Source organism: Etheostoma spectabile, chromosome 22 (genome assembly GCF_008692095.1).
Source record: "Etheostoma spectabile isolate EspeVRDwgs_2016 chromosome 22, UIUC_Espe_1.0, whole genome shotgun sequence".
Classification (NCBI taxonomy): domain Eukaryota; kingdom Metazoa; phylum Chordata; class Actinopteri; order Perciformes; family Percidae; genus Etheostoma; species Etheostoma spectabile.
Genome location: NC_045754.1, coordinates 19,572,509 through 19,596,214, shown reverse-complemented (window position 1 = coordinate 19,596,214; position 23,706 = coordinate 19,572,509). Strand labels below are relative to the sequence as shown.

The 23,706-nt window shown below is 42.2% G+C and overlaps 1 protein-coding gene across 6 annotated transcripts in view; it reads left to right on the top strand.

The window, feature by feature from the left end:
- Positions 1 to 23,706, top strand: part of arhgef4 (Rho guanine nucleotide exchange factor (GEF) 4) — an 83,806-nt gene that overhangs the window by 39,575 nt on the left and 20,525 nt on the right. For all 6 annotated transcript variants that reach the window (XM_032504354.1, XM_032504353.1, XM_032504352.1 and 3 more), the window contains one exon: positions 18,131 to 18,282. In XM_032504354.1, the coding sequence (XP_032360245.1) occupies positions 18,131 to 18,282 (152 nt within the window). The remainder of the gene's footprint in view (positions 1 to 18,130; positions 18,283 to 23,706) is intronic.

The window sequence follows — 23,706 nt, the reverse complement described above, 5'->3', positions numbered from 1 at the left end:
TGATCTTGCTTAATACTGGACCAACCTTGAAGATATTTGTTCCCATCAGACAGGGTCTAGGTTGAAGAAAGAACCCTTTAAGTAAACTGCCGCTGCCACAGGGTGACTAACATAATTCTGCCTCTGATAATGGCAAGAAGTAAAATGACAACTTAATATTAACTGCCTTACATTAGAATGTTTTTTTGTATACTGTAAATAAAAACTTGCCGAAAACATAAACTCCCAATGATTGCAGAGCCCTTTTCCAACCCTTCATGCAGAAAGCGGGTGCTCTGCATGTTGACACTTTGGCTCATGTCATTAGATCAGATCGGATGATATGGGGCCCTCGGGGTAGGGGAGAGTCACAGGGTCATCCCAAGGCCCGTTTCCCACCAGTCCACTGCCCCCGGCTGGATTTCTCAGGGCTGACAAGTTGTGGAGGGGTGGGTGGGGGGGGTCTCTCCCACTTCTGGGGGACAACTTGTCCCACTGTTACTATTTATATAAGTAGTAATAACAGAGCACAGCAGGGATTGCTTCCTCTCCACCAGCACACATCTGTGTCCTTGGTGCTCCATGCAGCGTGCCGCTGGCTGTGTGTCGTGGTGGTTTATTGGTCGCCATTTGACTCTTTACTTGGTTAATTAAACTTATAGGGCCTATTTATGACACTGGAATGGAAGTAATGTACTTGCTGACTGTGTGAGACCCCAGCAGCGGCCTCAGTACAGACGGAATTGTAAGGCGAGTACTCCATGAAGACGCCGCATATGGCTTCACTCCATGCAGATTTTGATAGATAGATATTGATTGTCCCATGAGGGAGATTTGTTTTCACAGTCGGTTTCATGCACGTGGCAATATACGTGGACAAATGCATCAAAACAGTTAACACAAGACAGGTATGTAGACAACCACATTTACAACGACATCTATACAAGGTCAGCGAGATAGTTTGTTCAGCTGTGCTATGGCAGAAACAACAAAACTTCTTCTGCCTAAGCGAGCACACCTACACCTCAGAGGCCTGTCTCTGCGGCCAGATGGCAGCTGTGTAAAGTCTGGATATACAGGTTATTTGCAGCAGTTACATGTTAACGAGTAAACCGAGCAGTCCTGGATCCATCGACTGACCCCAGGCCATAGACAGCCGAATGTAATCTTCATATGACGAATGTCTTTTTGTACAGCAGTTGGGCAGTGTCAGTTGGGCGCATTTACACACACAACTAACTTGTGTTTCTGAGATCTCTAAATGACCTCAAGCTAGTTATATTTTTGACATTTCATTCCTTACCCCCCTCTCCACTTCTCCCTTGTGCACTGTGTGAATGTGTGTATTTCAGAAGGACCTTCACCATTCAGACCCTGCTTCCAGAAAAGCTTCAAATTAGGGCTGTTTTTAAGAATTGATTATTTTTTACAATATTAAAGGAAGTTCACTGTTGACACAATAGAGTAACTTGAGCTATTTAAATGAACTGGATACATGGTTAAACCTCATTATCTCTTACCAGTGCATCTCCGTGTCCACACCAATCCCACCAATCAGTCCCAGAATGTCCCAGTTGTAGAGGAAATGCCCTAAACATATTCTTTATGAGTCTTTACAATCATTCCTTGGAAGAGTAAAAAATGGCCGGGAGACGTTGTGATAACGTTGCATTTATCAGATGATTTATTTTGTCTTTGGGGGGTGGCAGTAGCTCAGGCGGGAGGGAGTTGGGTTGGAACCAGAGAGTCGCTGGTTTGAGTCCCCATATGGACGGAGAGATGCTACACTTCACCTCCTGGGCACTGCCATGTGGTCTTGAGCAAGGCACTGTACCCCCCCCAACCCCTCAGGGCGCTGGTCCAGCTTGCAGCCCACTCACTCTCGTGCATGAATAGGTCCTGAGCATGTGTGTGTATTTCAGGCCTGTGTGTAGTTATTACTAACAGCACAGAGTGTAAATTGTAATTTCCAACTGGGGAACAATAAACAGTATGAATTATTATTTGTTATTATTATCACTGTCAGCAGCAGTACTTTCCTACACACAGAGAGCCTCACTTCCCACAACAACAAACCCCGTCGGACTAACGTTACGTCACATACACACGCTGCCCCCATGGCCCCCTGTCTTAAAGAGGAAGGCTCGGCTGGCTGTGTAAAAGGAGAAGTTTACTTTTCTATCAAGCAGCAAAAATGTTTTAGCGTCAACATCGCAACATCGTGCACCCCTAATTGGTATCGATACTGAAATATTTTTACTATACCCTGCCCTATGGGTTAGATATCTTTGCAGAGATGAGGGAAATCCGCTTCTGAATTTAGAATGTTTTTTGCTCCTCACTTCCTTTGGATTGAAGGATTCTGAGTTAAATGAATGTTCAAGGAAAGCTTCTCCAAAGTAGAGTTATTTAAACGTGAGGCGTGGGCCAATCAGCGTTCTGTCAGTTGGTGAAAGAGAGCCTCCCGTTCCTTGTGTGTGTGTGTGTGTTGTGTGTGTGTGGTGTGTGTGTGTGTGTGTGTGTGTGGTGCGTGCGCGTGCGTGTGCGTGCTTGCTAAGTTATCATGGAAGGCGTCCATTGAGACCTGGAAATCATCCCTGGTCAGCCTTATCATGCCCTTGCTGCTGGAATGTGCTCAGTCCGAGAATGACGAACACCAGACATCAGCTGTGTGTTGAGATGTTTGGATTTTTGAATGGGATTAGTGGATTTGTAAAGGAGGGAGTTTGAGTTTATATAGTCAAACCTAATTTGAAACAAGCAAACAAGCGTAGATGCATGTAGGAAATAGTTGTCTGTCAACCAGACCTTTACTGTTAATTGTACCTGGGATGGAAAAATGAAGCCGTGTATTTCCCTCTCTCTTATAGAAAGAAAAGCATCTCTGACTTTAACTCAAGCAACTGTCTGTGTTGTGTAATGTTAGGTTGATTTATTTCTGCATGTTTGATGTGTTTAGCTCAGTCTAGGTGGCACGCTTCAGACCAAGTGTACCAAAGTGAGTGATTTAACATCTCTTTAACATTACATAAACATTAACCGCCTTTGGTCAATTACACAATGATTCATTACAGTGCTTATAGTTACGCATGATCCATTAGGGTTTCTGTGTATTTTAAATGTTGTTTCTCTCAGACACACAGCATTGTGCAATTAAATCCAAACCAATTGAACAGCTCCCCAGTAACTGCTACATTTACTCACTCACGGCATGAAATTGTCCCCACTATTCATAACAACATTGATATATGATGTGCTGTCTGTCATATTGGGCTGGACAACATTACAGGGGTTTCCGCTCACTTTATTTATACACATTTATACACAGTATTCATGCTTTTTTCTTAGATTGTACACTTTGACTGCCGATATTGGCAATATTTGATAGGCAAGATGAAATGCTGGTCCACACACACACACACACACACACACACACACACACACACACACACACCCTGAAAAAGACTGTGGAGACCCTGAATTGCTGTGTTTTTGCAGTGTCATTGTTTTTTCTGTCTTGACCACAGACGTATGGGGCTCTGGATACGTCACCCCATGTGGTGTTGTGATTGGTCGTAGTGTTACCCAATTGTGTACAATGAGATTTTCAAATGCAGGCTCTGTGCCGCCACTCGAGATGGGTGACTTTCATTACTCAATGCCGGCCCCTAAACTCTCGGATTTGGGTCTGGATTCACAGGCTAGCCTCAGGATGCCTTATGAACTCATAAGGGGCAATATTCCAGATCGACCCATCTGAGTTTTCGTTTTTTCAAAAGCAGGGCAGGATACCCAGAACTTGGTTTACACCTATCACCATTTCTAGCCACTGGGGGACCATACACAGGCTGCGGGAACTCATATTAATGTTAAAAAACCTCATGAAGTGAAATGTTTCATGCCATGGGACCTTTAAGCTTTTTATGTGGTGAAGTGTCACTATACTCAAACCCCTCATACATGTACCCAGAGACAGTATAATAGATTTGTGAGGATAGCTTTAAAAAAAATAAACAGTGCCACTACCAGTACTTACCAAGGCAGCATTAAGTGGCCAGGTTTGCTCAATCGGTAGAGCGGGCGCACATGTATAGAGGTTTATTCCTAGAGGCAGAAGGCCCAGGGTTGGAGTCTGACCTTTGACTTTCTGCACGTCTCCCCCCCCTCCCTTCCCCTTTCATACCTCAGCTGTCCTATTCACACAAGGCGGAAATGCCCATAAAAACAAATCTTTAAAAAAAGAAAGCAGCATTAACAATTTGTTTTCTTTAGTTTTAATTAATCACTTAAATAATGACGTGATTTTCACTTGAAGGACTGTACGCTTGGCTAACATTTGATGGTGTACCTGCCGTGCAGTTTGACATCCTCTCATATATCCTAGGAAACCTGCTGTTTGTGTCCATTTTGAGCCTGTGGACTGCTATTATTTCGGGCTACAAGTCCATCAGAAATCCAAAGGAAACTCTAATGAGGCAGAAAGTGCTGACACAAATGCTGCTCCGCTGCTTGCATTTGTCATTCTGTTTATCGGCAGAAAATGAGGCCATCTCTCTGTCTTCCGACTACCACCCCGATTTGTTTATCATATTTTGGCGTCAGCATTTTCATGGCGTGCCCTCTTCCACCGGCCCAGCCCCCTCCATGTGGGATAGCTGAACACCTATCCATGTTATTCTCCGTTCTTCAATCACACCTGACCTGTGCAGCTGTGTTTGTCAATCTTTGGTTTGAGGCAACCCCCCCCCCCCCCTCCCTCACCCCCACCCCCAACAAGCTTGCCATGCATCGATGGCCTCTTTATTAAGTATTAGTGATCAATACTGATTATTAGTAGTTAATGGAATCGATAATAATATAATTTAGGATGAGTAATTTTTCTGAGGGAATCAAAGTATTTTGATGCTGATTTTAATGACCGATATGCATTTACAATGAGAAGAAAAAAAAGTGGTCAGGTTTCAAAGTTGGTTTTGATGCAAAAGACTGTACCATTAGCAGTTCTGTATGTGCACGTCACCTACTACATACCTATATCCACGACGTTCCAATTACGGGATTGCTCCCGATGTCCCTCTTTTTGGCAGGATGTCCGGTTCTGTGTGGACTAGCCAGACGTTCCTCCGCAGCTCTGTGGAGGAAGGTCTGGCACAGCGAGACTACCTACTACACAACAGCCAAGGTAGATTTCTTTTTTTTTAAAGATTATTTGGGGGCTTTTTCCCTCAGTGGATAGACATGAAAGGGAAAGAGAGCTGGGAGGATGACACGCAGCAAAGGGCCGCAGGTCAGATTCAAACCCGGGCCGCTGCAAGACTCAGCTTACATGGGACGAACTACTGGTTACTGGGTGAGCTAGAGGGGCCCCCCCCCCAGTCAAGGTAGATTTCTTAATGGCAAATGCAAAGTCTCCATTAGTTTACTTTAGGATATGATTGTTCCACCTACAGTATTTCTTTGTCTTTGGTACAGTATAAAGGTGTAAGGGACATTAGCTAGTAGGGCCTGGGTGTAGGCTGTTACACCAACAGCACTGCCTGTCTAGAACGGCCGACTCAAAGGCAACAGGAATATTTGTAACTTAAAATGTTTCCTCAGTTCTGACTGACTGATGGAGCATTTAACCTCTGTAGGGCCATTCCCCTGTCAGAGGGGGTCGTTAGTCTGCCTGGCTGTCATGTGAAAGCCATTAGTCCCATATGTGAAGGGTGTGAAGGGGGACATAAACTGGGGAGGAATGTAAGGGTGGCATTTCAAGTGGCTGATAGCTGGCTTTGTAAGCTGTTAGGGATGGGTCCATGTCGTTAAAAGCCTAGGTGGTTCCTCGCCGGTCCAAATGTTTGCATCCCAAACTGTCCAACAATATGTCTAAGAAGATGTTTAGTCGCCCGGGTCACACTGTGTGATACGAAGGTCTGATTTTTGTTTAAGAAGAGGCACATCACTTTGCGCACTAAAACCATTGCAGGCATATCATATTCATTGTCGGGGGGGGGGATGACATTTATTTAAAGTAGATTCATTGGTCTGAACGCCTCCGTCTCATATCTAAACAAAAGCACCTCGGGCTGGGCTGACTGTACACTGATGTGGTGTTTTAAAAGCCTAGAAGACAAAGAACCGTCCCCTGTTATGTGACTTTCTTTTATCTGTGTTCATGTTGACAATATGACAAAAAAATGGCACTTACTATTCCACAGTACAAGGACATTTTATGATTGATGAGGCATTCTGCTTTAGAATACGTTATCTCTTTTTTTTAATTTTCAAGGTAATATGAAGACTGGTAGCACAGCATTATTTTCCCTTTAATTTCCCGGTGAAACCAGTCAGCGTGTATTATGATGTATGGTGTTCTCCAGCAGCACCTTCATACCTGTCAACACCACCACCCCCCCCCCCCCCCCTCAGCTCTGGCTGCCTGAATTCTTCCAAACACAGTATTTCAATACGAACCACTGGGAAACATCCTGTCAGGCTTCTGTACTGCATCATATAGTTACAGACGTGAAGCCATAAAAAATGTAACTTCTCACTATTCCTACAATTGGATCAAAACCCGGTAAAAATTAAACGTCCAAAACGTTGAAAAAGAATGGCCAAAAGTATAAAAAAAGTGTGTAAAAAAAAAAAAAAAAAGTCAAAAGATCCAAGCACCAATTAAATTCTTAATTGGCCAACTCAAAAGTCAAGTCAACAAGAAATATCCGACGTTGAACAATAAGACCATTTATGAAAGATGAAACCCAAACGGGCAACTAGGTTGTTATATTTACTTGCCCAACGTGGCGTGTTACTTTCCCCGGGCCATCAGTCAACCCCTATTGTTGAACCATGCTTATTTAGCACACACAGTGACCGTGAAGCCTGATACGATCACAGTGCTGTGTGTATGTGGCTCAATTACCAAAAGTAATTTCGGTGCAGATCAATACACAGAGAGAAACTAGTGCCTGCCCTGTTGATCCACATCGATCCCCTTCTTTCTCTGAATCAGGATTTTGATTATTATTTGATGTGACCAGCCACAACAGAAACCTATTAACTGTCCTCCAGTCACACAGCCCCCCCCCCCTTCCCTCAAAACACAATGAATGAGCTAAAGTCTTCCGACACCATGGCTATCATTTCCAACCAGAACACTGTTACACTGGAAAGTGTTTAAGTGTTACCAAAACATTCATTTTCTGCTATTTTTATTTGGATTACAGTAAAGTGTATATTTTCTTTCTCTCTGTCTTTTTCAGCTAAAACGTTTAACACCTTGAGACTTTAACTCTGTAACGATGTCCTAATGTCCCTAAAAACTAAGCAACGGAGCAAATGGAACTGTCTGACTGAACTGCTAAGTCTGCCAGGATTAAAAGGATGAAATAAGGGGAAAGAAGTGGTAGGCCATTGAGGGAAATTCCGTTCTACAACTTAAGGGTGGATGAATCCAATCCCTTTCAAGTGGTTATACATTCCTCCCAAAATTAGATTTTCAAAGAGAAAAATGATAGGGTTGTGAGGTGACAATAAAAAGATAATTGTCGGATTATTACACTCTCTTCTCTATACATTTATATAGCTACGGTGCTTCAGAAACCCGTGGACGCACATGTGAAAAATCCAAATACCAAACTGGCACTCACATGACAATTGCTGGCATCTCAAAGTAGCCTAATGCATCCTAAATGTAACAATGTACAACATGCCCGGGGGAAAAACTCTTAAATGCCGATGGTGTTGGTTCACTGAACATCTGATGGGGGTGGTGTGCACATTTAAAAACAAGATCCAGTGCTGTTCCAAGGTTTTACTGTTGTCCAGGCAGGGAAAAGGTTTACACTGGTTGCAGGTCAATGTCAGAGCTAAATAACCTTGAACAATCAATCTTAACAAATCAGGTTGAATAGAGCTTGACTTGAATCAGTAATGCATCCACAGTCTGCACTGCATCCACAATCTGTACTCGGGTTTTTCTCTTAAATTCAAACAGGAGTTCACCCTAACATAAATCAAACAATATATATTAACCTTTCAGGCATAACAGTCAATGTAAGCAACTATAAGTGTGAATGAAAAAGTCCATTAGACTCACATCACTCCTTTCTTTGTTCTGCCTGGTTTGTTTGGAGGGAAAGAGAGTGTCACAGGCCTGAAGGGTGGAGTTAAATAAGCTTGGAAAGGGGCGTGGTTTTAGTGGTGATTGACAGTCCCTACTTGAGGCAGTTCAGGTGGAAACTTGCTATTTAACACCCAGCTTATCAAATGCATTGACAAGTCTCAAGCTATATTGAGTGAAAGTGTTTACAGGGTTAAGATTCACTGCTGTTGACTGTAGCAACACTTTCCTCAAGGGTAATGCCTAGGAGAGTGTCCTCCTGGGATAACCCCTGACCCCTGACCCCTCGGTGATGCTACAATCAGTCGGAGATCAATGTAGGGTGGTTCACTTACTCACACAGGGTGTGTAGGGTTGACTATTGGTGCTTTCGCAAAATATTTTATACAATGACATTTAAGATAAATAATCATCAATGAAAAATGTGTTACTCTTCCATATAGAAGATAAGATCAGATTTACCGTTGTCTCGTTTTTTGGTCAAATGGCCTTTTGAATGGGAGTGCTAGGAGCACTTTTACGCTTGCCTCAAATTAGCCATTTTTAAAACCCTAAGAAGGCTCAACATAACATGGAATTTAGTTCGAAGTATCACCAGGGGCATTACACATGAACTCAGCACTGAGGACATTGTTTGTGTTAACAGAGTTTACTAAAAAGGTTAACACTGTTTTTATAAGGGTTTTGTAACACTATAGCTGCCGCCGTCTATCGAGCCAGTAAAAAATAGTCGAGGGAGGAGAGTAAAGATGGAAAGCTCCTAAAGCTTAGTTCCATATAAATTCACAGATAATTTGTTGTTTGGTTGCTAGTGAAAAAAACAATATTGACGTTGTTGTTGTTGAAAAGGGAGCCTCATATAAAAATGACATTTCCTCCTATGGAGTTCGTTCAAAAATGGCGGATCGCGTGAACAAAAAATACTAATGTGAGTTATTTAAAACCTTTTTAGTAAACTCTGTGAACACAAACATTATTCTCAGTGCTGAGTTAATGTGCAGAGCCCCTGGTGATACTTGGAGCAAAGTCTCATGTTGTCAAGCCTTCTTAGTGTTTTAAAAATGTTGATTTAGATGCGATCATAGTAGTGCCACTAGCTCTCCTATTCAAAAAGCCATTTGACCATTCCGAAAATACAGTCACTCTTAAAAGTGACGCTTCCATCCTAATGCTTTTAAACGAAAGTTTGACTCGGGTACACTCACAAAAAGCCCCTAGAGTTACGCTTTAAGAAGCTCTACACTGTCACCCTGAAAGATGTGTGGTTCTATGTGTTTTCAGATTCTGAAAGATAAAAGATATTGGATTGGGCAGGATTGTTGTTTTTTTACACATTGGCACAGGTGGGGTTAAGGGGAACAGCAGGGTCCCAGTGGAGAGCTGAACCGGTCACCTTGACATCTTAAAAAATCCTCCATCCATTCCATTCATCCATCAGCTGTGGGCCGGAGATCAAAACCCTGAGGTATCAAAGAAGGCTCTTCCCCTTTTCCTCGAAAAACATCCCTTGCTCTATCTAGAAAGAGAGGGGGAAAGTCCATCTATGTGGTGTGTGTGTGTGTGTGTCTCTAGCCTACACACTGAGCTGTCAGGAGGTGGCAGCTGAGATGCTGGCCCGCCGACGATTATGTCACCTTGAAAGAGCATTTGGCAAGGTGCCCGACTCCAATCCGTCACTTCCTATAAACAGAGGAGCGGGGCAGGGGTAGCGTAGCGGGGGCTTCCCGCTATGCAGGGGTGTGGTTAGCACAGATCTGCCCCGGACAAAGGGAAGAATACAAGATCTAGGTCTGTACCCCGCTAGCAAGATTAGCCCTAGGACCTACAGTACATCAGCAGGTACAGTAGGGTGTCACCTATGTGGCGCCTGATTAATGTGGGGGGAGTACAGGTATATAGGCTGGGCTTCTGGACTTCTTATTCCAACACGGTGGCTAGGTGTGGTGTGCTCCTAAACCAAAACTTATAATGATGAGAAACTTATTTCTATAGGACTTCTCTTAACAAGGTTACAAAGTGCTTAGCAGAAAAAAAAACTAGCAAATGAAAATCAAAAAATACACAACCAAGAAGAATGAAGTGAAATATAAAAAACAGTTTGCATAGAAATATAAAACTATGAAGCATATATGTATGTATGTATGTATGTGTGTATGTACTGTAAATATACATTATATGTATCTACAATATATGTATGTGCATAGTATTTTTTTAATAGAAAGAAATGGAACGCATTTTAAGGATAGATTGAGAAGATTAAAATTATTAAAAAAATATATAAGTAGTAAGACATGTTACTGTACTTAGTGACCTTTAGAGGTGTTTATAGGAAATTTGGACCGAGCCAGGCTAGCGCTAGGCTCATGTTTGCAGTTTGGTTAGGTTTAGATTCCAAAACTACTTAGAATAAGATGGGTGCTTGGGTTATAATCAGACGTTAAACCCGGTTACGCGTGTGACACGGAATGTTATGTTCAACTTTCCTTTCATTTGTGTCCCCGAGGGGGGGTTGGGTGTGCAGCAGGTAGGCGTGTGAATCTCCACTGGCCTCACGATTCAATTTGGTCACCATGCATCACGATGTGTCGCCTCCACAATATACAGTATATATATTGCTACACGTGGTTTTCATCAACTAATTCAAGCGGTCACATATATAATGAACTCCCCTTTTTTAGTCTGCTTTAAAAAAGACCCTTTGAATGTAGTGGAGCCTGAACACAACAGACAGAAGGCAAAAACAAACAAAAAGCTGCCACCGTAAAACCAACAATCAACATCAGTAGGCAATAGTTAATTATGGTCTGTCACTGCAGCAATGCAGAATCGTCCAGGTCCGCATCACGATGCATCGATGCACTGATCAACACCCCGAGCAGCAGGTATAAACACATGAGACACATTAAAATGAGACATGGACCCCGGTCTCCTGGAGCCGGTTGCACCAACTGGTCTTCACTAAGCCTGGTCCTAACTGCTAAGTTGGTCTTTGTTAAGACCAGTCTTCAGAATTGACTTCACGTCGGTTGCACCAACCAAACTTAGCGATGCATGTTCATGTGAATGACCACAGAACTATGGCTATAGGATACGTTGTAAACGATTTCCCTTTATAAACAGAGGATCAAAGGAAAAGAAAAGGCAAGTTCACTGACATTGGAGATAAGAGAATTGATACATTGGCACAATTGGTACAGTCCTCCAACTTTTTAACAAACAAACAACACAGAGACAGATAATAGAGACAGGCCATCATCTTCTTGCTCTGACTCAGGCAGCCTTCGTACAGAGATGGTTTTAGATTAGATAGATTTGGACTTTACGCCTGCTACTGACATGGGCGTAGTAATTACGCCCGGTGTTAGCAAGAAGAGGGCTTAAGCCAAGATGGTGTAACTGGCATAACTATGAGTTCGGACTTAGAATGCTGAGTGAAGACCTACTTGGCTTGAAGGTCCCTTGTCATAAAAGTTTCACTTTATGAGGTTTTTTAACATTAATATGAATCCCAGCCTGCCTATGGTCCTCCAGTGTCTAGAAATGGTGATAGGTGTAAACCGAGCCTTGGGTATCCTGCTCTGCCTTAGAGAAAATTCTCTGCTTTGCCCGGCCAGAGACTTTAGCCCACCCATGAGAAAGAGACATCATGGCTTTCAAACGAGCAGAGTGGCAGTTGGTCAACCCCCAGCCTCCACCTTGCTTACTAAGGAAAGCTCATTGTGGGACTGGCTCTAGAGGCTGTAATTTTGCTCCAAGGATGAATTTTGGGAAAGAGACTTCAGATACAGTATTAGGGGACCACTAAGGTCTATATAAAAGAGACTTCAGATACAGTATTAGGGGACCACTAAGGTCTATATAAAAGAGACTTCAGATACAGTATTAGGGGACCACTAAGGTCTATATAAAAGAGACTTCAGATACAGTATTAGGGGACCATTAAGGTCTTTATAAAAGAGAATTCAGATACAGTATTATTCAATTTTCAATTCAATTTATTATAGTATCAATTCATAACAAGAATTATTCAAGACACTTTACAGATAGACCACACTCCGGAATTTACAAGGACCCAACAGTTCTAGTTTCCTCCAGAGCAAGCAACAGTGCGACAGTGGCGAGGAAAAATTTCCTTTTAGGCAGACAACCTCGGTCAGACCCAGGCTCTTGGTAGGCGGTGTTGACGGGCCCGGTGGGGTTAGAATGAAGAGTGGCAATAACAAAAATAGAAAAAATTAGTAGTTTGTAGCATTTCTTTGTGTAGTTCATGGCATAGCAGGACGCTGGCAGCATTACAAGGCACAGAGGACTTTAGCAGGAGTAGCAGGACGTAGCGGGGCACCACAGTGTAGCATTTGGAACAGGCATCACAGAACGTGTAGCGGAACCATGGCAATAGCTGCACCCTGATTCGGAGCCTCTCTGATCCAAGGGAACTGTGGGGAAAAAGAACATAAGGATCCGGGGAATGATCCCAGAAATAGGTTAGTAACAGATTTCTGGGACATGGATGCCAATAAAAGAAAAGATGGAAAGATAGAGGAAAGGGGGAGCTCAGTGTATCAAAATAAGTCCCAGTGCTAAAACTATTACACAAAACCCAAAAGAGACGAGGTAAAAAGAGCTCCAGCCCCGGGGGGCCAGAACTCCCCAACCCGGGTCGGGCTGTATGCCCAAGTTCCCTTTAGTTATATTATATGATAGATAAATCTGAAAACAATGTGACTAACTACTATCCCTAACAATATTCGATTTTATGCCCTAACTATAAGCTTTATCAAAAAAGGAAAGTCTTAAGCCCACTCTTAAATGTGGAGACGGTGTCTGCCTCCCGGACCCAAACTGGAAATGGTTCCACAGGAGAGGAGCTTGATAGCGGGAAAGCTTGGCTCCTGTTCTATTTTTAGAGACTCTAGGAACCACCAGTAACCCTGCATTTTGGGAGCGTAGTTCTCTCCCAGGGTTGTAAGGTACTAAAGCTCTTTAAGATAAAATGGGAGCCTAAACCATGAAGAGCTTTGTAGGTGAGAAGAAGGATTTTAAATTCTATTCTAAATTTTACAGGAAGCCAATGCAGAGAAGCTAAAACAGGAGAAAGTGATTCTTTTCCTGGTTTCCCTGTCAGAACACGGCCGCAGCATTCGGATAGCTGTAGAGTCTTTATGGATTTTTCGAGCAGCCTGATAACAGAGAATTGCAGTAATCCAACTAGACGTAACAAATGCATGGACTAGTTTTTCTGCATATTTTTAGACAGGATATTCCTGATTTTGCAATATTACGTAGGTAAAAAAAGGCGATCCTTGAAATTGCTTTAAATGGGAATTAAAGGACTGTCCTGATCAAAGATGACCAAGATTCTTCACTGTGGTGCTGGAGGCCAGGGTGATGCCATCCAGAGTAACTATATCTTTGGATAGTGCGTCACGAGGGCTTGGGTCGAGAGCAATAATTTCATTTTTATCGGGTTAACATTAGAAAATTACAGGTCATCAGGTTAAATTTTAAAGGCACGTTTAAAGTTTAGCTAATGATTGTTTCATCCGGCTTGATTGAAAGATATAATTGAGTATCATCTGATAACAATGAAAGTTTATGGAGGTTTCCTAATAATACTGCCTAAAGGAAGCATATAAAAAGTGAACAGGATTGGACCGAGCACAGACCCTTGTGGGACTCCATGATAACGTTGGCGTGCACAGAGGATTCACGTTAACATTAACAAACTGAGAGATCTGATAAATAAGACTTAAACCAGCTAGAGCAGTCCCTTTAATGCCAATTAAATGTTAAAATCTCTGTAATAAAAATATAAGGTCAATGGTATCAAAATGCAGCGCTAAGATTAATAACACAAGTACAGAGATAAGTCCCTTTTTCTGAAGCAATTAGGAGGTCATTAGTAATTTTCACAAGTTTTGTCTCTGTGCTATGATGAATCTAAAAACTGACTGAAAATCCTCAAATAAGCTGGTTGCTATGCAGAAAGTCACACCAGCTGTTGGCGAGCGCTTTCTCAAGGGAAACTTAGAGAGAAATGGAAGGTTGGATATAGGTCTATAGTTGGCTAAAACATCTGGATCAAGGTTTGGCCCTTTTTTAGAAGAGGTTTAATACAGCTACTTTTAAAATGCTGTGGTACATAGCCCGTTAATAAAGACAAATTGATTATATTTTGTAGTGAAATGTGACTAATGGTAAAACTTCTTTAAGTAGCCTAGTCGGGATGGGATCTAAGAGGCAGGTTGATGGCTTAGATGAAGAAATATTGAATTAAATTGATAAAGATCAAGTGAGCAAAGCAGTCAAAACTGTATCTGTTTTACAGCTGTTTCTAAGGTTCCTGAGTTTAGAGATAGTCAGTGCCAGTTAAAGGCAGGTCTTGGTGAATTTTGCTTCTAATAGTTATAATTTTATCATTGAAGAACCTCATAAAGTCGTTACTACTAAGAGCTATGGGAATACCTATTAGAGGACCACTAAGGTCTATATAAAAGAGACTTCAGATACAGCATTAGGGGACCACTAAGGTCTATATAAAAAGACTTCAGATACAGTATTAGGGGACCACTAAGGTCTATATAAAAGAGACTTCAGATACAGTATTAGGGGACCACTAAGGTCTATATAAAAGAGACTTCAGATACAGTATTAGGGGACCATTAAGGTCTTTATAAAAGAGAATTCAGATACAGTATTAGAGGACCACTAAGGTCTTTATAAAAGAGACTTCAGATACAGGATTAGGGGACCATTAAGGTCTACATAAAAGCATCCAAAGAGCACCATGTCATGGGACCTTTAAGACCAGGCATAACTGGCTCCTAGGTGAAAGTCATGTGTCTCCTTATGTGGAAATTTGGCACTCTTATACTTATACTCTTATAATTCTACTCCCCTTACTCCCGTAATAATAACTACTGCCTCTAAGTCATCATTGAGCTTGAACAAGTATGTGGGTGTTTTTTGCGGGGAGGACAGTCTCTTTAGGATATATTCATTGTTGGTTTGGCTCTGTCCATGGGATTTGTTGACAAGAAGAAAGAAATGGAATTTCCCCAGACCTATATTTCAAGCTACAAATACAAAAACAAGAAAAAACGTATTAAGTTTAATATGTAGCCTCGTTATATCATTCTCTCTCTCTCCCTCCTCTCTCTCTCTCTCTGTGTCTGTCTCCCTCGTCCCTGTAAGCAGGCCAAATGGCTGGGGGCAGTCAGTTTTTACGAGGCTTTCCAGTCATGGGCTGCTAGTGGACACGTGCCACGCTGCACACAGCACCACACACACATCTAATGAAAATGCAACCTATTACGCTTGAATTCCTTGCCTGACCACACACACACACACAAACAAACACACCCAAGCACAGACACAAACACAGACACACCGTAAACACACAGACACAGACACACACACACACGCAGACATTACACAGTCATGGCAGCGAGTATTGAACCTTTTCTCTTGCAGATGAATTTGATTCACTAATACGGCTAGCCCCCGTTCAGAGGCTCAGGATGATTAAATGCTACAGTCCAAACACACACTAGCATGCTTTGCCTCAGCTTCAGCTTCCTACGGTTGCACACGACACACACAAAACCCATTTAAATCGTGTTTTTCTTCTCTGATCCCATCATCAATCGGAACACACGCACATTTCTCAAGGACAGGCAGGCCAGCCGAGCGAAAGGCAAACAGTAAGCAGTGCAATTTAGGTGTCTGTCCGTGCCTGCTGTGAGTGACATGGTGGCCTGTGTGAAGCTGCTGCTGTCCTGTAGGTGACACTGATTGCTTTTGTTCTCTGAGGATGGTAGAACAGCAGAGGAGAAGCCTTCCCTTGTCACTGTTACATCCCACAATATCGGTTTTCCATTCCCCGGAGAGCTTAGTTGGCCCATCTACATGGCAGGGCATTACTCAATATATCACAATGACTATAATATTATAGTCCTCGTCAAATATATGGGACTATTATCAATTCATTAGCAATGAATTGCTAACAACAGCTAGGGTCTTAAGGCGCATGACTGGTAATTGTTGATATTGTTTAGGTATGCCAAATTGTAATCATTTGAGTGATTATTAGTCTGACAATATTTTGATTACTATTTCAATTGGCTGTTCTTGGCACTTGACCCTTAACACGATCATAACAACAAAAAGGAATTGTTTTATGACTATAAAGAGGCGTGGTTTACTTCATAGGCTGTGTATTATATTATCTTGGTCACATAACAGTGATGATGCCATTATGGTGTTACTGTTTGAGAGACACAACTTTATTTTTTTTTAAATTCCAATGTCTGAAAATATACATTCTGATGAATCCAACATATTGATAGAAAAGAATAATTGGCCCATTTGTGAAAAAAAACAAACATATAATTTACACATTGAAGATAAGCATGGGCTGCTATAGGTATGGCAGTTACTATGGTAGCCATACATTTAAGCCGAAGTATTCACTGTTCCACAGATAAAGGAAGTATAATACATTTATATCCACCTGACCCAGTTTAGTGCAAGTCTATATTATACAGTATATATCTGTATTAGGGGGTCCCTACTCCATTTCTATTTCTGCTAAGGTGCCATTGGCCTTAAAAAACATTGAAGACCCCTGTTCCGCAGCATCACTCAAGCGGTCAGGGTGTCCAACACTGCCCCCATGAGGGCGCAACCCGCAACCGCAACCCTGCTGATGATGTCAATGTTAGATTGCACAGTTATATGATGTGAAAGATCCTGCTGTGTGTCTTCACAGGAGATCAATACCGTCCGTAAAAAGAAAGCATCCCACTTACTGGTTATACACCTCCCCCCCTCCTCCATTCCATTGTATCGGTCTCTCTCTGTCTCCACGGTGATTTGTCACCACAGATCCATCCTCCATGGCAACAGCTGTTGGCGAGGCAGCCTAGGGTGACGCTTATGATGAGGTGTGACAGCAGAGTGTATTTTTAGCTCATCAGCCAGGTAGCCACAAACTAGGTTCAGACACTTCAGAGGAAACTCAAAGCCTCCTTTGTAAAAAACCTCATTAGTATGGAATGAGGCTGCTGATATGGGATCTCCACAAAGCCTTGGATAGCAGTAGTTACATTAAATGCAGGTCTGTTGTACGTCGGGACGAGCTCGTCTCGGACTTGTTGGTATTTGGACTCTGACTTGTCTCGGACTCGGCTGTTGGACTCACCAGATACTCGAGTCGGTCTCGACCCCATCCGGCACGTTATGCTTTAGTTCTAAAGTTACTTCCTCCTTCAAAGCAAACCCATTGTTTACGCACGCTTGTTCAGAAAACAGGTATTGGTTTAATTAAAATCTACATCTAGAACCGGCATTGACATTGGTCGCCTGGTACACACCTGGCTGCATCATATACTTCAGTCATCAGTCTCTTTTTTTTCTTGACTCGGTCTCAACTAGTCCTGGTCTTGTACTTGTCTTGGACTTGACACAGGTGGGCGTAAGCTCAGAGCTACAACTTTGTAACTGTAATTTGTTATAATATTTTATATTGGTGAAACCTTTTCAGCCTAGTTGTAAGTAACCTAAAATGAAATGTGTGTGTCGTTTGTTCAGTCAGTCTACATCAGTGGTTCTTAAACATTGTTTCCATAATGTAAGCCCTTTGAAATATGTTTTCATCTGAGTACCCCTGAGTCCTGACTAGCACCAAACATTTTCGGTAGAAATAAAGTGGCACAATACAATACTTTAATTACTAAATTCTATTTTGTAATTGTACTGTGGTGTGTGTGTGTGTGTGTGTGTGTGTGTGTGTGTGTGTGGTGTGTGGTGTGTGTGTGTGTGTGTGAGAGAGTCGGTGTGTGTATGCATGCCTGTCTGTCTGTGTGTATGGGATTGAACCCCTACTTGCTTATTTATTGATTTAATACTGTGCTCTGGTGAAGTAAATTAACCGGTTAAGGTCCACAGTTTCAAGCCTAATAAAAAACACATTTGTAAGACGGTTGATCCCACTTTTTGATGTCTCTGTCCCTCCTCTGTCCTCCCCTTCCCTTCCTGTCTCAGCGGTGGTTGTTCCTGACGAGGCGTCAGAGAAGGCGGGGCTTGGAGACGAGCTGGGCAGCGAAGAGGATCTGCTGTACGAAGAGTTTCACAGTTCTGGGCATCGCTTTGGACACCCGGGAGGAGGCGGAGGAGAGCAGCTAGCCATCAATGAGGTAGGCAATTTGAAGGTGTATTCTCCACCACCAACGGATGGGTTTTTATCAGGGTTATGGTTAGAAGCGCCATGATTGGCTCAGAAGTAGTGGGTTCACATTGTATTATGTTTTCAAACTATTCTGATTGCATGGATAGCCCCGTTAGCAGCTTCTGGTTACAACAGTCTCACTCAAAATGGACCAATGTCAAAGTTTTTAGGGCGTACTCACACATGGCCTAGTTGCCTCGAAACGTCCCTGAGTGTGTCCATTCAGGACCAGAGCACACTTGCGTCATTACATTGCATTGACAACTACAATTCCTGCTCATTTACAAGGTAAGAACCTGACCCGGGCACATTTAGCAATCACACAGATGCGTTTCTTGCCTTAGTCCAGCTGAACCGTTCCCTGGTCCACGTCTTTCAAGCAATCCATGGCACAGTTTAGCGGGCCAGGACACGGTTTAGCGTACCGTGGTCGGGCACAGTAAAGAGCAATCACACTAGACGAGAACCGAACTTTGGGATCAAACGTGCTCGGCGTAGTTTAACTGGGCAAAGCATGAGTATAGTTCACATTAGTCACTTATGCCGACCTTACACCAAACAACTTTTCAAGCGATTCCACTGTCTCAGTCTAATTTCCAATCTCAGAATGAAATCCTGAGAGACTCGCTAGAGTGGTAAACATGTTTGATTGCGTATAAATCAGCCTATTTTTGAACCACCACTGTCTTGTTTTAATAGCCACAGTTTCCCAGCGACTCCTAGCTGAACTGAACAGACAGGAAATGGCAGTGTTTGAACAGAAACGAGTGAAACCAGAGGAAAGGACTAGAAAGGGCTCCCATTGCCTTTTGGCTAGGAGGGGTGGCAAAAACAAGCTCTGAGGTTGCTGGGTTATTTGGTTGTCATGGATACCTCTTCTGGATTCTGCTGATGCACCAGCACATCCAAATGTGATTTATCGAGTTGAAACAGGCACTTTTACAGCACCTTTGTGAAGCTGCGTAACTCTAAGTCCCACAGTGTAACACTTGATCTCGGCATATATTTACACTGTGGGAAGAAGGGCATCATTTCACTTCTAGTTTCAGGTTGAGCTTGACTAACAGTACAGTTATTACTTATTTCTAATTCTATACATCAGCAATGGAAGAGAGAAAAAATATTGTGCAAAACCAAAGACAAAAACCGAAAGAGACACTGTAAAAACACTCAATACAAGTAAAAGGTTTAATTGGCTAATCATTTCAACTGGACCTACTGGCTTATATATTGTTGTTTAGTTTAATTTCTAACAAAACATCAGATTTTATTAACGACGTGTGTTTTGTGTGCAGAAATTGTAATGTGTAATGTAACTAAAGCTGTCAGATGACTGTAGTGGAGTACAAAGAACATCTCTCAACATTTATACTTCAATGTACTTGAGTAAATGTACTTAGTTACATTCCACCACCGGTTAGAACTGATGTTGTTTTTTGGAAAGGAGGCATTTATCAAAGGCTGTATTTTTTTGCAGAAATTGCATTGCCTGTGACACCATTATGAAAACATATTACTTCTCAAATGTAATTTCAATTTAAATAAGAAATTGTCTTCTTTTTCTACATTTCCTCATACCAACTTGGAACCCATAAGCTGTCGGATTCAGCTTTTTTGGGGGGGTGGGGCTGTTCTGGTGTAGCCAGCAGATTAACGAGCCATGGTGTCCTCTCTGTGTGCGTTGGGTCGGATTAGTAGTGACGTCCTAATGAAGCTTCACGAACCATTAGGTGGATTGGTCAACCCGAGAGCGGATTTTGTTTTTAGGAAAAATACTCAAGGAATGACAATCCAGTGGGCTTTGTTGACCAGAGAGCGCCATCTAATGGGATCAGAAAATAAAGCAATTGGCTCGTGACCATGCATCCAAGCCAGTTCTCCCTTTGTCTCACCCAATTGGCCTAATATAGGTCTGGTTAAAAGACTCTACATTAAACAAATGATAGATGTGTTGTTGGCATGGGGCCTTGTGAGGTGTTTAGTGGGGCAGGTCTCTGGCTGCTTGGTGCACATGTTGGCCCAGTAATAAATTGGTTGACAAAGAAACTCAAGGGTCACGGCGAGATTTTTTTTTACAGGGGACTACTTTTGCTCGCAATATGTTTTGCATTACCTCGCATAACTTTTCTTCTACCATTCCTTCTGAGCCATGTGTCTTTTTCCACTCAGCTGCCCAGCGCAATGAAGCAGCACGTTGCATTTTACTTTGAGCTGGGATTTATGCTGATGTACTGCTCAGGGCACGTTCATATCTCATATAGGGTATAGGCTATAATCAATAGACTATTTCTTAAACGTGGCGATGAACAAACACTGAATTCTGAAGCAGTGTTGCAAAGAGATAACTTAAGTTAGACGAAAACGTGAAAATACAGCCTGGACTGTGGTTACCATCAACTATGGCTACAACCCTTCCAGTCGCCTATATGTTTATTTTCTACCTGCATTGGTTTATATTCCTGTAGGCTACTGTCTGGGACTAATCCGTTTAATCATATCAGATTTACAATAACAACACAATCATGGTCTGGTGTCTCCGTATGGGCTGTTAGGGACGTGTGAAGTAGCGACCAGATGTGACCGGATATACAGACGTTTTCTTCTAATGAGCCACACATCATAAGAAACTAAAACTTTAAATGAAGGCCAAATAAATGGATTGTCTTCTGAGCTCTCAGGGTTTTGTCTCACTAAAGGCCATGCCCAGTATGAGATTACATTCTTTTAATAACAGCCTGCTGTCTAATGAAGCTATATGGTTGGTACAAGTGGTGTCGACAATTTGGTAACATGGCATCTACTGTAACACATTTGGGATCTAATAGCCTAGTATTTAATTTTAAATTAGCCTATAAGGATATTTTGTTTTGTATTTATAGTGTTTTATAGCGTACATTTGGGTTTATTACAGCATATTATGCGGTTTCTAATTTAGATGGTGTCTAAATTGGTTGTATCTGTACATGTTTTTTACTGTCTGATAAAGAACATAGGCTATTAGTAAGTTGTCTAATTTGATACAACCATAGAAATGAAATGGACACAAGCTACGACTTAGCAGAACATGAGCGGAGGCTCTGTAACGCTCCGAGAGGAGCTGCATATTCTCTGATAATTGGATCAGTGACACATTCACTTTGTCTTTTCATTCCTTTTAATAATTGATTATAGAACAAATATGAATGTGCCCAGAGCAGTATATCAACACGCCCAGCTCAAAGTAAAATTCTTGCTGATCCACACTGAAAAAGGAATGCAAGAAGAAAAATATTGCGAGGTAGCGCAAAACATATTTTACGAAGGAAATGCAAAAGAACGCAATATGTTGTGAGCGAACACAAAACATGTTGCGAGGTAACGCAAAAGTAGTCCTCTGACCCTTCCGGGGCTCCGTACTATTGCACGTGGAAGAAGGCATTGCCAAAATGCCACTTTAAAAAAATTTAATGAAAGGAACACTGTAATTGATTCGGGCATGCAAAGACTTTTATGCTTTTAATGTTATCGATAACTTAATGTAGTGTGGAAGGAGTCGCTTGCAGACATGAGCCCACAGGGAGTGTTCATTAACTCTGCAGCTCCCCTCAGCACTACAACATGTCAGTGTGTTTTAGCTCATTGCCCATCACCCTCATGTCCAGCTGTTTGCAGATGTTGTAATGTAATACTGATGTTGCTAGCATTGACACATTTTGCCAGACAATATTTCAGACTTCAGAATAGACAGCCCACACTTTAAAAAATATATATTTTTAACTGTCTGTGGTGTACTAATCTGTCACTGAGTTCAGGTATAAAATCAATAATGCAGATAGGCCTGCACGATTTGGGGAAAAATATGAATCAGGATTGTTTTAGCTTAGAATTGATCTGCCACAATTTGTTTTCTCACGAAGTGTAATGTTTATTGCACACATGAACCATGACAAAACAAAACGAATTGGCAGTAGCAAACCTAAATTTTTTTTTGGAACCTATAGCACGTTGCGCATCATTGCAAGCCTGTAAACATAGAGGCTTCAAGGAAGAGAAGGGAGAGCTGAGGGAGCGCTTTAAAACCTATTTCATACAGTCTGTGTTTTAAAAAAGTAGCGTTTGTGCTGCAGGCGGCTCCTAAAATTAAATCAAAATCAAAATCATAGAAAAAAATGTATCGTGAATCGAGATCACGATTTTAAAATGATTAATCGTGCAGGCCTAATGCAGAGTTGTCGTCCTTGTCGCTCCTTCTCCCTCTTTCAGCTACATTTGGTCTACACTGTGTTGGGTTGGTTGATAGTGACAGTCAATCAAAGTGGATATCCTAGCAACTAGCTGCACATCATCTTCTTCATCTCCCTGAGATTCACACAGACCAGCGCTTTGCTGCCATCCTGTGGGTCACCATCGTCTGTTAAGTTGAAATATGTATATATTTGCGTGCTTGCATGCGTGCGTCTTTCCCGGGTGGACAAAGCTGACAATTTGAATACACTACCTAGCTTCCTCTGTTAGATTGTGATGATTTTTGACATTCTTGTTGTCTTGGCTTCATGTAGAAATGCATAAGAGAATCTTGTGGTAGATTTTTTTTTTTTTTTATGTTAATCCCCCTGTGTATTGAGGCCAGGTCCGTGGAGAGGTGAAAACACCGGCTCACTGACTTTCCTAGGTCCGTTGCTGCAAGCTAATTAGCGAAAACACAGGTAGCAGAATCATGGAGAATGCTACTGCTAATCCTCTAGAATAGCTTTTTGTTGTACTCGGGCAACAGAAAACTCAAGTTGGACAGATAGTCTAGCTAGCTGTCTGGATTTACCCTGCAGAGATCTGAGGAGCAGTTAACCATAGTCCTCAGAAATCCACCGGAGGTTAGAACGCCAACTAAAAGGAAGAGGAAGGTAACGGACATCCGGTTGAAAAACGAGGGACATCTGGAACTATCCCAAAAAATGAAACGTCATTGATAGACTACCCCCCCAGAAGCTGGGACCCCTGGGCCTAAACAACTCTTTCTGTAACTGGATCCTTTGGGACCATTACATGTCATTTAGCTGATGCTTTTATTCCAAAGCGATTTACACTTGCTATATATGTCAAAAGCCTGCACGCCTCGGGGTTCAGTGTCTTGCTCAGGGACACATTGGTTGATGTATCACAGTGGGAATTGAACTTAGGTCTCCCACACCAAAGGCATGTGTCATATCCTCTGTGCCATCACCCTCAGCACAGGCACCCCCCCCAGAGACATGTGCTCAGCCTACTGTTCACACTAATGACTCCCGCCAAATACGACACTAATCATATTATCAAGTTTGACTCTCCAGTGACACAGTAATGGATCTCATAAGCAGCTAAGATGAGACGGCATTCAGAAGAGAGGTGGGGCAGCTCTCTGGTGTCAAGACAAAAC